This window comes from Pantherophis guttatus, chromosome 2, assembly GCF_059756535.1.
Source record: "Pantherophis guttatus breed Tessera chromosome 2, ASM5975653v1, whole genome shotgun sequence".
Taxonomy (NCBI): Eukaryota; Metazoa; Chordata; class Lepidosauria; order Squamata; family Colubridae; genus Pantherophis; species Pantherophis guttatus.
The window spans coordinates 288,831,399-288,846,793 of record NC_142064.1 but is presented as its reverse complement, the minus strand read 5'-3'; the positions used below and the strand labels follow the sequence as shown (position 1 = coordinate 288,846,793).

The 15,395-nt window shown below is 39.3% G+C and overlaps 1 protein-coding gene across 1 annotated transcript; it reads left to right on the top strand.

The window, feature by feature from the left end:
* Positions 1 to 11,599: 11,599 nt before the first annotated feature.
* On the top strand, positions 11,600 to 13,184 carry LOC148116086 (uncharacterized). Its single transcript, XM_087884944.1, has 2 exons — positions 11,600 to 12,105; positions 12,140 to 13,184. The coding sequence occupies exons 1-2, from the start codon at positions 11,742 to 11,744 to the stop codon at positions 13,087 to 13,089; spliced, it is 1,314 nt and encodes a 437-aa protein (XP_087741070.1). The 5' UTR covers positions 11,600 to 11,741; the 3' UTR covers positions 13,090 to 13,184.
* The last annotated feature ends 2,211 nt before the right edge of the window (positions 13,185 to 15,395 follow it).

Genomic DNA, 15,395 nt, shown 5'->3' with positions numbered 1-15,395 from the left:
AGGATGCAAGGACATCCATAAGAAACAAAAAGTTACTCATTATCAAAGGCAAGCCATAAATCTACGCATCAGCGGACACAGGACTAAGGAGTGTTGTTTGGCTAAACATAATCTTATGAACTAGAAAATGATGAAGGAATTTAATAATTAGAAAGTGTCAATTATCATGTAACAAATGTATGTTAACCATATATGGAAAACTGCTGTGCTCACCGAAATCCTTTGTCTTGGAAATGTATAAAAGCAGTTGTATCAGAGCTTTTCTTGGTTCAGAATTGCAGATACAAATCTGGTTCTGAAACTGCGCAATAAACTGTCTCTGGCTGACCTAGGAATGTTGTTCAGTCCTCTCTTTCTACAACAGTACATACTGAAACCAAGTTTGAATTACCCTTTCTTCCTTTAATACCCTCAAGGGCTTTAACTTCAATATACCTCTCTCTGTATTAAGAATTTCTTTATATGTAATTACACCCTGTCTTTGTTCTATACTTATATTCTCTATTGCGTGTCTGGCTACTGTCCAACTTCCTATTAAAAACCTCCAATAATGAAGCACCCACAACTTCTGGAGACAATCATCCAGTGATGGGTTTCAAATTTTTTTACTACCGGTTCTGATGGGTGTGGCTTGGTGGGCGTGGCATGGCTTGGTGGGCATGGCAGGGGAAGGATACTGTAAAATCTCCATTTCCTTCCGATCAGCTGGGACTTGGGAGGCAGAGAATAGACGGGGGCGGGGCCAGTCAGAATTTTCACTACCGGTTCTCCAGAACTGGTCAGAACCTCCTGAAACCCACCTCTGCAATCATCCCATTGATTAATTAGTCTCTCTGTTGTAGAAATAAGGAGCTGAAGCACATTCCTGGGTCAAACAGATCTGTTTATTTGCGCAAGATTCAGGGCTATGTTTGATTGTTGCAACCTGAACAAAGACTGGTCATTATTCTATTACTTAAATATGTTTTCAAGACAAAGAGTTCCATGAGCCTTTTCCGGCTTCCATATATGGTTACATTAAAAATACATTTCACTTACATTACACTTTACTAATTATCAAACTATTACCTACTACTTAATACAATTATTTTGGCTACACATTTTCACTACTCCATGATTAAACCATTACAACTTTAACTAACCCATCACTTTATGTTTTACAACTGTTCTTTAAGTGCTGTAATGTTTAAATGCAGAAATTATGACTATACTTTTAAACAATAAATAACCTTTTTCATCCCCTGTATCCGTCCAGATGTTCACATTTGATTCTGTTAAGAAGATGTATAGAATCAGAGGGTTTGACACAGGGCCATAGGTCAAGTGATTATGGGGACATCCATGAACTAATTACTTAGTTCTATTCACGAAACTCCACTCTTAACTTTTCTGCTGGATGACAGTTGAGCCTCATCAGAAGATATATTTTACTAATAAGGAAGTCCAGCTGCCTTTAGCCAGCACGTATCCTTAAGTGAATAGATGAGTTCATTCAAAGGTTGCTTAGAGTTCATAGGATTTGATCTGACTTTATATACCTGACTTGGAATGATTATTTCTTTTATTCACCTTTTATCTTCTCTTATTTACCTTATTTCCATCTCATCTCAGTCAGGAAATCTTCCTTAGTCCTAGATTGGTTTTCTCCCTGATTAATTCCAGCTATTGCTCATGGTTCCGTCTTGTAGTAATTTTTTTTGGGGGGGGGGGTATGTTGATGCAGATAACACAGACTCATTCCCAAAAACCTGTGCCTATCTTCAGTAGTGAAGGGACACAGGGCAGAAAACATACTCCACACACATTTGCACTACTCGGGTGACTCTTGAGACCAGTGGTGAAATGTAAAATTTGTTACTACAGGTTCTGTGGGTGTGGCCTGGTGGGGGGGGTGTAATATGACTGAGTGGGCATGGCTAACTTTTTTTTTCTTTTAAAGCCATTTTTGTAAAAAAATACTTTTAAAAGCCTCTGATGATCCCAGCTAAGCTGAGGCAGACCAAATTCTGATATTGGCTAAACTTCGAATATTAATGTCCTAAAACTTTGGCCAAGGCTGAAATTCCTCTTCCGTGCCGATAAAAGGTTGCTGGATTGACGAAGGTATTTGACGGAGGTACTTATCTGTAAAAGGGTAAAATGACCCAAAACAAATGCATCCTGTTACTCACTGTTTACTGTACCCTAAATGTCATGTATATCCCCAGATAACAAATGCTGCTTCCTTTATTACCCTTGAGGTGTCTTTCAGTCCCTTATCTTCTTATGTATTGTCTTGAGACACTGACCAGAGAACATGAATGTGTTAGTGGGTGTTTATTATTTCCTCTCCTCTTTGATCCTTGCAAACTGATGGAGGTTAGTTCTTACGTCTTAAATGTAATGCTCCCTGATATGCATATGCAATTGGATTGTATAAATACTTGTCATTGTCAGGGTTTTGATTAATCCCATTTTTGGCTCTGGGACAATCACCCTGATTAATTAGAGGATGGACCGTGGCTTTCTCCAAGTTGCAATATTCTGAAATAAAACCCGAAGAAGTATTCTCTAATAAAACTCTTTTATTGGTAAAAAGAAAATAAAACATCTCACTAACTAAGAAAAAGTAATTGTTACATTTTGAATATAGTTCGTGCCAGCTGCTTTTCTCAGCACCCGGTACCTTCTGGCAAGAGAACAAAAAGGAAAAAAAGAGTGTGAAGCAAGTGAAAGAATGCGGATACACGTAGCTTACTGATAAGAAGTTGGCAAGCTACGGAAGGTCTGACAGTCCAGAAATGATGAGCTCAGCTGGTAAATAAAAGAACGCAGTGACAGTCATGAAGGATCCCTCGGTGTTCAAACTTTTGTTTGCCTTTGGGCTGTTTGAACCGTGCACAATAAACTCTTTCCTGCATTGAAGAGCTTGGCCTGGTCCCGTTTCTTTTCCTGCAACAAAGCCGCGCAATCATTTTTTTTTACTTTAAAAAGCATTTTTTCAGCCAGAGGCTGTAGAAAAAAAGCTTTTAAAAATTTTTTAAAAAAGCCTCTGATGATTGCGTGACTCAGCTAGACAATGGGGAGGGGCAGGGATTTTTGCTACCGGTTCTCTGAACCACCCGCCTCCATTTCTATCAGATTGGGCGATCCGGTCCGAACCGGGAGCATTTCACCCCTCCCCTGAGCACACAGAAATACCTCCAAGTAGCCTCAGTTACTCTCTAAAGCCAAAGCAGGGTCTTGAGAATTCAAGATTCAGAGAAAGTTCTTCAAGATGAGATATGGACAAATAGAATCAAGTGCATCCTGAGCGGATTTTTATGGGGAATTCAGATGAAACCCTTCCCCTTTATGGACAAGAAAAACCAAAAGTACACATATAGACTGGGTGAAATCAAGCCTTAGGACCAGGGTGAAATCCAGCAGGTTCTGACAGGTTCTGGAGAACTGGTAGCGGAAATTTTGAGCAGTTCAGAGAATCGGCAGTGGAAATTTTGAGCGGTTCAGAGAACCGGCAAATATCACCTCTGGCTGGCCCCAGAGTGGGGTGGGAATGGAGATTTTGCAGTATCCTTCCCCTGCCACGCCCACCAAGCCACACCACACCCACCAAGCCACACCCACAGAACTGGTAGTAAAAAAAATTGGATTTCACCACTGGTCCAATGTATACTTTGTCCTCGTCTTTAGCTCACCATAGGAAAGCAAAATATGGCCCTAAAGCTTGAAAAATCTTTTGCTCCTGCATTTCAGGGGCTTTGGGTCATTTTGCCCGCTTTTGTGAGAGAGGAAATTTTCATCCTGAAGCTCTTTCCACACTTTTTGAAATAATTTTCTGATTGTTTAGAAAAGTACATGAGTCGCACACTCAGACAATGCAACCAATTACTTGGTAGCTGCCAAGTAATACTACATTAACTACCATACTTTTCGGAGTATAAGACACACTTCCCCCCCCAAAGGGGGTGGAAATGTTGGTGCATCTTATATTTATTGGTTCAATTTATATGCCGCCCTTCTCCGGAGACTCAGGGCGGCTTACAATGCGTTTAAGCAATAGCCTCCATACTTTTGTATATACCTGCTTAGTAGGGCTTTCGCCCCCCCCCAGCGGTGTTTTTTTTTATACAAAGTCAGCTTATTGCCCCCACAATCTGGGTCCTTGTTTTACCTACCTCGAAAGGATGGAAGGCTGAGTCAACCTTGAGCCTGGTGAGATTCGAATTTGCAGTAATTGCAGGCAGCTGGTATCACTTAACACCACTTTAATCTGCTGCGACACCAAGGCTCTTGGTGGCGCAGCAGAATACACCGAATATAATCATTTTTGGCCTCCCAAAGCCCCGCCCCCGCGTCCCGTTTTTGTGAAAAATGGGCCCGTTTTTCACAACAACAGGGTGTGCAGATGCTTTGGGAGCCTGCAGAGTGCTCCTGTGGCTGGGGAGGGCAAAAACACCCGCGTTTTTGCAAAAAACTGGGCCGTTTTTGGCCTCCGGAATCCGCCATGCATTGCGTTTTTGCCCTCCCCAGCCCCCAGGAGCACTCTGCAGCAGGGGTGGGTTCTATTTACCTTTCCTACTATTTACCTTGGCAGAAGCTGCGTTCATGCATTTTGCTTAATCCTATCATTCTTACCATGTTTTAAACTTGATTAGTCTCAATCTTGATATTTTTGAAGGATTTAGTGAGTTGTACAAGGGGAACCTAGCTTGTTTTGAGGTAAATAGCAAATAAAGAATAATGTACATAAAAGAAATAATGTGAATAAAACAGGAATCATACAGAGTCAGATATATGGGCTCTGGGGGACCCTTTCTATTCACATTATTATAAGGGGAAGACGTGCTTGGATACATGAACTCTGAGAGACCCTCTCTATTCACATTATTATAAGAGAGGAAAGTGCTTGTTGGAAATTACATTAACAAACAGTTAAACCCCTTTAAGTGGTAATATATCTTCTGAGACCTAGATGTCACAGAAAGGACTGCCATATGGAAAAACATCTGAGTGACCTCACTGTGAATGACACAAAGACCTATATGTTACAAAGAGTTACTTAATCCAATAAATTTACCCAAGGACAGTAGTAACTCTCCCATTAGCAACTGAGAGCACCTAAGGAAAAGTTGTAAACTAGAAAGCAATGATTAACCATATATGGGGAAACGGATGGTAAAGTATAATGTAATTAACAAATTTATGTGACCATATAGGGAAAGTGTATGAGATCATTGAATCCTTTGTCTTAGAAATGTATAAAAACCATGGAATCAGAACATCCTTTGTTCAGTTTTGCGAGAATCAAAATGCACTGAACTTTTGCAAATAAATTCTGTCTCTGTCTGACCAGGAATGTTGTTTCGTCCCTTCATTCCATAACAGTTTGGTTAGTTGATTCAGTGATCAATCTAAGTACACTGTGTGAATGACAGACCAGCTGACCATATTATCACTCCTGTATAGCCTGTGAGTTAAAATGACTCTGGCTAACTATGGAAATGTTGTCCTGTAAACACAACCACTGTAGACCAAATATTTTGGCTGCCTTAGTTTAGTTTATTTGAGTTTATTTGATTTGTATACCGCCCTACTCCCGAAGGACTCAGGGCGGCGAACAGCCAAGCAATAAAATACATAAATACACAAAATTTAAAACCAGATAAAATCAAATTAAATCATTTTGGCCCAGACAGATTAAAACACCCCAATAATTTAAAAACAGATTAAAATTTACATATTAAAAGAGGGAGGAGATTAGGCCAAGCCCGCTTGATGGAATAAAAAAGTCTTCACAGCGCGGCGGAAGGTGCGCAGATCCGGAATCCTCTGTATCTCTGGGGGGAGCTCATTCCAGACGGTAGATGACCTTCAGATGACTATAAGGTCACTCCCTTTCCCATTCATCCAGGCTGAGTACTCTTTTCCACCAGAAGCGTTCCAGAGTCATTGGAGTGCATGTCCCAGAGTTCCCAGCTGGTGAGCTCTCTAATAATAAACTTTGTTTACCTCCAGGCCTTCTCTGGACGCCTCTAACCGCTGCTCAAGCTATCAGGTCACTTTCCTTGATTTTTGCAAGGGCTACTTTGCGAGGTTTCTTAGACACCTGTTCTCAGCCATTGCAGTTAACCCTTCACACTTGTGCAGAAAAGTGTTTATTTTATTTTATTTTATTTTATTATTTTATTTTATTTTATTTTATTTTATTTATATACTGCTGTAGGGTTATTACAATGCTCATCTGTATGGTTTTGGAAAATGCAGTTACACGAAATTGCAAACGTCAGCAATTCTCATCTTTGAGCAGTGTTTCTAGCCTGTACAAGGACACAGGGTGAAACAGTGTATAACCTGCAACATTTGCCGCTTTCGTTGTATCTTTCATTGTGTGTGAATACATGCATATTCTCATGAAAACCAATGATGTAATTACTAACCAATTATTGTGCCTTGGAGATTTGTTAACCAATAATAAAGTAACACGCATAGTAGGTGAGAACTAAGAAACTTAGAAACTATATAAAGTATGTCTGATGCTCAATAAAGTTGCTGTTGATTCTGCTGTTGATTCTGCTATCCGTGGATGTTTTCCTTTCACTCATCTCCAGCTTCCGGGAAACAAATGCAACATTTGGCGCCTGGAACAGGGACTCATACTTCGTCCGGCAAGGACAGACGCGTTGTCAGCCTTTGGGCTTCTCAACCTTATCTCTTTAAAGGTTTCTGTAAGTATGGGACCTTCGCTTTCTCAAGGGCAACGGAAGCATGTTGATGATTTGGTGTATCTTCTTAAGAAGTCTGAATTGTCTGTCTCACAGAAGGCTCTTTATCGGCTGGTACGAGAAATTGCCTTAACTTGTTCATTCTATCCTGATAGGGGTTCTTTAAAATTGTCAGATTGGGAAAAAGTTGGCAAGGTTTTGCATTCTAAGATAAGTCCAGAGGTAGATATTTTGCATGCTTGGCAGCTATGTAGACATGCTATAGAAATGTTTGGTCAGAAGGAAGAGAAGGTTTCTTCTCTTTTAACACCTCCCTCTCTTCAACATACTACTAATGTGATATGTCCTCCGCTGTCTGAAAAGGAAGTTTTGTCTCCTGATTCTAAGGCTATAATAATTCCTTCTGTGCCTGTATTAATACCTTCTGCTCCTTCTGCTTCTTCTGACATTGAACCAAAGTCTCCTCCTAATATTGTTCCAAAGTCTTCTTTTCAAAAGATGGTGGAAAATTGTAAGACGGATGTTGCTATTTCTGGGGAAGAGTTAGCTGAATTGTTATCAGTATGTCCAGGGCAATATCAACAAGGACCACAAGCTGGACCAGAAGGTTTGCCATTTCAAATTTTACGGGAGTTAAAGAAGGCTATTTCTGATTATGGAGTTACTGGAAATTTTACTAGAGGTCTTTTAGAGGGAATTAAGAACGGGTATACTATGGTACCTCAAGATTGGAAGCAATTGTTTCGCATGATTTTAACTCCGATGCAATATGTGGTTTGGGAAAGTGAATATTTGCATCATTCTCATGCAGCTGCTTTAAGGGGTGGTGGTGCTTACACAGTAGAACAGTTATTTGGATCAGGTCAATTTGCAACTATTCCTACACAGCTTGTTCTTCCTCCTGCTACATTAGCTGTAGTTTCTGAGTGTGCCTTTAGAGCTTTTTTAAAAGTTCCACAAGCTGGTGAGCCTAAAATTAGTTTTTCTAACATACACCAGGGAGCAACTGAGCCTTATGCTGATTTTGTAGAAAGACTTTCAAAAGCTTTACATCGACAATTGGATAACCAGGAAGCAGCAGCAGAATTACTGCGTCAATTGGCTATTGAAAATGCTAATGTAGACTGTAAACGTGCTCTCCGACCTTTAAAAGCTACAAATCAATATACTTTAGCAGACATGTTACGTGTTTGCCAGGATATTGGATCTCAATCATATAACATGCGTTTATTAGCTGCTGCAATTCAGAAAGGAACAAGGCCTGTGGGGAATTGTTTCAAATGTGGAAAAGTAGGTCATTTCCAGAAAGATTGTCGTTCAACGCCATCTACTGGTGGCGATCGTCCTACAAAGAAATGTCCTATTTGTAAGAAAGGTTTTCATTGGGCTAATCAGTGTCGTTTTCGTTCGGGAAAGTTGCAAGTGGGTGTGGCACCCACCCAGAAACAAAAGCGTGCCTTTCCCGTAAATCTTCTCCCCCTTCCTCCTCCTCCCTCTCTTGTGCATCCTTAGCCACAACAGGTAGCGCTGGGATCGATTTAATTACTCAAGAAGATTTGGATTTTAAATTTCCTTTAGAAGTTAAACTTGTTTCTTCTCAATACACTGGTCCTCTCCCTTCTGGATTAGTTGGTATTATTTTACCACGTTTTTCTGCTCATAAATTAGGATGTTTTGGAGTTCCAGGAGTTATTTGATTCTGATTACACTGGAGTGATTCTTATGCAAATTTGAGTAAATATTCCACAATTTGAGCCTGGTGGCGCAGCAGACTAAAGCACTGTTATTAACATTCAGCTGCCTGCAATTACTGCTAGTTCGAATCTCCCCAGGCTCAAGGTTGACTCAGCCTTCCATCCTTTCTAAGGTAGGTAAATTGAGGACCCAGTTTGTGGGGGCAATAAGCTGACTTTGTATAAATATGCAAAAGTATGAAGGCTATTGCTTAACGCATTGTAAGCCGCCTTGAGTTTCCGGAGAAGGGCGGCATATAAATAAATTTGTTTTTTTTTAAAAATTTCTTCCTAAAGGATCTTCTGTTGCACAACTTCTTTTCCTTCCTTATAGGGTACCTAATCCAGGTACTGGACAACGTGGTAATTCTGGATTTGGTTCAACTCTTAATTCTATAGGACTTCTTCAGTCTATTAATTCTTTTAGACCACTTCTTACTTTATATATTAATAAACAATCTTTTCAAGGTCTATTAGATACAGGTGCCGATGTTACTGTCATCTCCCTTTTACAGTGGCCTGTGCAATGGCCTAAACGTGATGTTAATTCCTTGTGGGGCATTGGTGGGTCTACAACTGCTTGGCAAAGCATTCATCCCATTGCCATCACAACTTCTGCTGGTAAGTCTGTATCTTTACATCTTTACATTTTAGATATTCATACTAATATTTGGGGCAGGGATCTTCTTTCTCTTCTTAATGCTCATTTGATTTTAGAGGATGGCACTTCCTCTTAAATGGCTTTGTTCTACACCTATTTGGATTGAGAATGGCTTTTATCTTCTGAAAAATTGATTGCTCTTCATTCTTTAGTACAGGAACAATTGACTGCTGGCCGTATTGAACCTTCCACTAGTCCCTGGAACACTCCTGTGTTTGTTATAAAAAAGAAAAGTGGAAAATGGCGTTTTTTATCTGATCTTAGAAGAATAAATGAATGCATTCAACCGATGGGGCCTTTACAATGTGGTCTTCCTAATCCTAATTCAATCCCACGATCTTATAAATTATTAGTTGCAGATTTGAAAGATTGTTTTTTCACCATTCCTTTACAGTCGCAGGATAAAGAAAAATTTGCTTTCACTGTGCCTGTTTTAAATAATAGTCAACCTACACAACGATATCATTGGTCTGTTCTACCACAAGGTATGCTCAATTCTCCTACTATTCGTCAATATTTTGTGGATCAAGCTTTGCAACCTTTTCGTGCTCAATTTTCTTCTTTTTTTAGTTTATCACTACATGGATGATATTTTAATAGCAGGTCCAGATTTTGATGAAGAACAAGTACTACAAGCATTAACTACCGTTGTAGCCAGCAGAGGGCTTTACATCGCTCCTGAAAAAATACAACGCACTGAACCTTATTCATATTTGGGGTTTAAAGTTTTACAATCTTCTTCCATTCCTATCTTACCTGAACTTAAAGTGCAATCTTCATATATCTTGGTTCAATGGCAAAAACTCTTAGGCATAATTAATTGGGCTCGTCCATATTTTCAAATTTCTACAGGAGAAATGTTACCTCTCTTTTCCTTGTTAAAAGGTTCTAAGCATCCTGAGGATCTGGTGTCTCTTACCACTTTGCAAAAGAAATGTCTCCAGGACATTCTAAATAAACTTAAACTGAGATATGTTGATAGAATTGTCTCTATAGCTACTAAATTATGGTTAGCAATTCTTCCTACTTCACCACTACCTACTGGTTGTCTTTATTCTCTTTTAGATGAAAAAGTGATTCATATTCATGAATGGTTGAATTTGTCTGCTTCTCCTCCTAGAAATATTTTTCCTTATCAACAAGCTTTAGAAGAATTGATCATGAAAGCACGACAAAGATCTTTGCAATTAATAGGTCATGATTTGGATGGTATTGCTTTCACTCGTACTAAACTTGAACATGAACATTTAATGACTGTTTCTGACTCATATCAAATTGCTTTTTCTCAATATCTTGGTGATATTCAATATTCTTTACCTAAAGATCCTAGAATAGTTATTACAAATACATTAAATCTTTCATTTTCTTCTATTTTTACTCATTCTCCTATTCATGAAGCTTTAACAGTATTCACAGATGGATCACCTACTCGTGGTGTTGTGGTTTGGACAGATGGTCAACAATGGTTTTCTAAATTCACTTCCACTCAGACATCTGCCTAACGTTCTGAGTTGGCAGCTGTTATTTTTGGCTTTAAGATTATTTTCTGATCAGCCTCTTAACTTGATTGTTGATACAAAATATGTATTTCTTGCAATGCAATCTCTTCCTTATGCTTATTGTTCTGTTTCTCTTGATGTCAATCTTTTGTCTTTATTTTTATCTCTAAAACATGTTTTGGAAGAACGTGTCTTTCCTTTATATGTTGAGCACATTAGGAGCCACACTCCTTTTCAAAATTCTTTGACAGAAGGAAATCGACAAGCTGATGAAACTCTAAAAGATGTCACAACTCTTTTTTCTGATCCTGTTGCTAGTCATTCATATTTTCATCAAAATGCTAAATCTTTGGCTAAACAATTTTCTGTTCCTATTTCCCAGGCTCGTGATATTGCTCGAGGATGTACTTCTTGTCAACAATTTGCTGTTCCTTTTCCTATGGGAGTAAATCCTTGGGGAACAAAAGCCAACCAAATTTGGCAAATGGATGTCACACAATTTGCTACTTTTAAGCCATACACTTATTTACATGCAATCATTGACACATATTCTCACTTTTTATGGGTCACTGCCTCCAGACATGAACGCACTTCTGATGCAATGTCTCACTGTCTTTCTGCTTTTTCTGTCATGGGCCGACCAATTCAATTGAAAACAGACAATGGTTCACCATATACTAGTAAGGAATTTACTTCTTTTTGTCAACAATGGAACATTCAATTAATACATGGAATTCCTTACAACTCTCAAGGGCAAGCTATCATTAAGCGAGCTCATCGTACATTCAAAGCTACATTAACTAAATTAATAAAAACTGAATCTGGTCCATTCAATTTGCGAAAGATTCAAAATTTGATTTCAATTGCTCTGTTTATTTTATTTATTTATTTGTTTTAATTTGTATACCGCCCTATACCGTATACCGTTTACATGGACCTATACCGTATACCGTTTACTATATACCGTATACGGTATACCGTATACCGTTTACATGGAATTATTTAACATCTTTAGATTCCTTTTCAGAAATTCCAGTCAATTTACATTTTCATATTCAGGATCCTGTTTCACGACCTTTAGTACTCTATCGTCAACTTCCTGATCCTGCCTGGCGTGGACCTACTAAACTTATAACCTGGGGTCATGGTTACGCTGCAATTGAAGATCTGCAAACGAAACAAGCTGTGTGGATTCCAGGCCGCTGTGTTCGTCCTTACCATGGAAAAACGAATGAAAACTCTCAAGTCACAACATCCTCCACTCTTGACTTGGGACCAATTTGAAGTTCAACAACGATTCAACAAGTCCTTTCTTATGTGTTGTTTTTTCTTTTGTTTTCTCTCTCTAGTTTCTGCTAACTCTGAGGCAATTCTTGATTTTCCCCTTAGTGTTAATCTTTGGATTCGTCATGCTCAATGTATGTTTTTGATTCATGGTAGTAATGTAACTTTATATTATGAACCTCCTATGGCTCTTGGTCAAGTTGCTTTTATTCCTAATCTCATTAATTCTTCTGCTATCTGTGGATGTTTTCCTTTCACTCATCTCATGTTTTATTGTTTCGCAACTTCAACATATTTCTTCTTCTTGGTTATTTTCTACTCCTCCACATGAATTAAATTTAGTTAAATGGAAGTATCTTCATATTAATCAATTTACTAGAGGTTTATGTTTTTGTTGTTATGCTCATCATAATTGGCTTAATAAATGGTCTGATCACTCGAAAGCTAAATGTATTTTAGACAAAGTAGGGAATTATAGTTATTGTATTCAGAAATATTGGTTATGGGGTAATCTTAATGAAACATCACAGGGTCATAATCTTATACCTGATATGTATCCTGATGATTTTCCTATTTTTCAAGCTACTGAAGTTTCTGATATAGGATCAAGTGGATCAATCTGTGCTGGATGGCAATTAAAAGATCCTGCTATGTGGTTTTTCTTTGATAAATATGCAACAAATGTACACCCTCAGAACTACCAATGTGCTGCAATTGGATATTTGTCTTTACCTGTACAAATAGATGTTTCTGATAGATTGTCAACTCAAAGGAGATGTGCAGCCTTGGGACCAACATGTTCTGATGAAGTTATTATTGATACTCAACTTTCTTCATTGCCTACTTTTGGACGTGCTTTAGCTGGAACTATAACTGGAACTATTACTTTGGGATCATATCCAGGAATAATGGCTCAAGGAAATAGACATTCTATTCTGGGACTAACATGTCGATTGAGGAAATCTATTAATGCTATTGCTGCAATTATTCCTGATTTGCAGAATGAAATTGAAGAACTAAATCAAGATTTGATTCAACAACGTTTTGCTATAGACTATTTGTTAGCTCGTCAAGGTGGATTTTGTACATTGGTTGGTCAATGTGCTGTACATTTCCATTCACTTAATAAGACTATTGAAGATGAATTAGTTAATTTACAAGCTTCTATACAAAATAATGTACATGAAGAATTTTCTCCTTTTGCTTGACTAACTAATTGGTTACCTGATATTGCTTGGTTAAAACAATTGTTTTTCTATGGTGTAATTGTAATTGCATTACTTATACTTTTTTTGTTGTTGTATGCAATGTATTCCTACATTTTTTGCAATGTTTCGTAAGTCACCTCAACCTACTTTGAATGTGATTCAATTGCGTGCTCTTGATAAATCTCGTTTTCCTTCATTAAAATAAAAAGCGAGGAAATGTAGGGTTATTACAATGCTCACCTGTATGGTTTTGGAAAATGCAGTTACACGAAATTGCAAACGTCAGCAGTTCTCATCTTTGAGCAGTGTTTCTAGCATGTACAAGGACACAGGGTGAAACAGTGTATAACCTGCAACATTTGCCGCTTTCATTGTATCTTTCATTGTGTGTGAATACATCCATATTCTCATGAAAACCAATGATGTAATTACTAACCAATTATTGTGCCTTGGAGATTTGTTAACCAATAATAAAGTAACATGCATAGTAGGTGAGAACTAAGAAACTTAGAAACTATATAAAGTATGTCTGATGCTCAATAAAGTTGCTGTTGATTCTGCTGTTGATTCTGCTATCCGTGGATGTTTTCCTTTCACTCATCTCCAGCCTCCAGGAAACAAATGCAACATACTACCCTACTCCCAAAGGACGCAGAGGGGTGAACAGCCACAAGATAAAATACATCATACAAAAATTAAAAAACCATTTTAAAATATATTAAATACTTTAGGCCCAAGATGAATTTAAAATACCCAATTTATATAAAACTTAAAAGCCAATTTAAAAAGGGAGAGTCAAGCCAGACCAGCCTGCTGAAATAAAAATGTTTTGAGGGCGCAGCGGAAAGTGCGTAAATCTGGGATCCTCCGTATCTCCGGGGGGAGCTCATTCCAGATGGCGGGTGCCCCCACAGAGAAGGCTCTCCGCCTGGGGACTGCCAGTCAACACTGTTTGGCCGATGGCACCCTGAGGAGCCCCTCTCTATGGGAGCGTACTGGTCGGTGAGAGGCTACTGGTGGCAGAAGGTGGTCCCATAAGTACCCTAGTCCTAAGCCATGGAGCGCTTTAAAGGTGGTAACCAAGACCTTGAAGCGCACCCGGAAGACTACCGGGAGCCAGTGCAGCTCGCGCAGGAGGGGAGTCACATGGGAGCGCCACATCGCTCCCATGACCACCCGCGCGGCCGCATTCTGGACCAGGTGGAGCCTCTGGGTGCTCCTCAAGGGGAGCCCCATGTAGAGAGCATTACAGTAGTCCAGGCGTGAGGTGACGAGGGCATGAGTGACCGTACGTAACGAGTCCCAATCCAGAAAGGGACGCAACTGGCGAATCAGGCGGACTTGATAAAAAGTCCTCCCGGCCACAGTTGTCAAATGCTCTTCTAAGGACAGCCGTGAGTCCAGGAGGACACCCAAGTTGCGAGCCCTATCCATGGGGGCCAACGACTCGCCCCCAATAGTCAGTGATGGCACCAACTGACTATATTGGGATGTCGGAAACCACAGCCACTCGGTCTTGGATGGGTTGAGTCTGAGTCTGTTTCTTCCCATCCAGATCCGCACGGCCTCCAGGCACCAGGACATCACTTCAAGGGCATCATTGGGATGATCCGGGGTGGGTGTTAGAGATGTTACTAAAAGTAGGGAAAAGCCTGACTAATAATTTTGGCTGATCTTAATTAAAAGTTTACAAAAGCCTCTAATACATATTTATCAGCTAACAGATCATCAAACTGGAAAGGTATCATAACTCTGAAGTAAAAATTAGGCAAATTTCTCCTCATCCTAAACCCACTTGCACAGGGGAAAGACTCTAAGGCTGGGATGTTAGACAATTCATTTACAAGCAATTTAGCTTTGATTAGCTTTACATTTAGCTTTACATTTTCCCAATATATTTCTTTCTTATTTTCCTTTGCTGGACAAGAAGGTCTTGCACTGAAGGATCAGTGGATGATGAACTCTCCCAACTCCAATTATTTGACTGCTTTCTCTCATAATTTTCTTTTTCCATTTTTACTGTACGTTTCTTTATTCTGTCTTCACGCTGGGTCACTTGGAATGGCTCTTCAGAATCTTTATTTGCCCGCCCATTGTAGCCTCCAAAGGAAAGGGAAATGAAAACGATAACCAGGTTAGGGAAAAAGATCAAAGTGTAGAAAGTCAAGTGAACTTCCTTCTCAATTTTTGTGAAATTGCAATATATAGGGAATCTCGTCTGGACTATTGTAATGCTCTCTACATGGGGCTCCCCTTGGGGTGCACCCGGAGGCTCCAACTGGTGCAGAATGCGGCCGCGCAGGGGA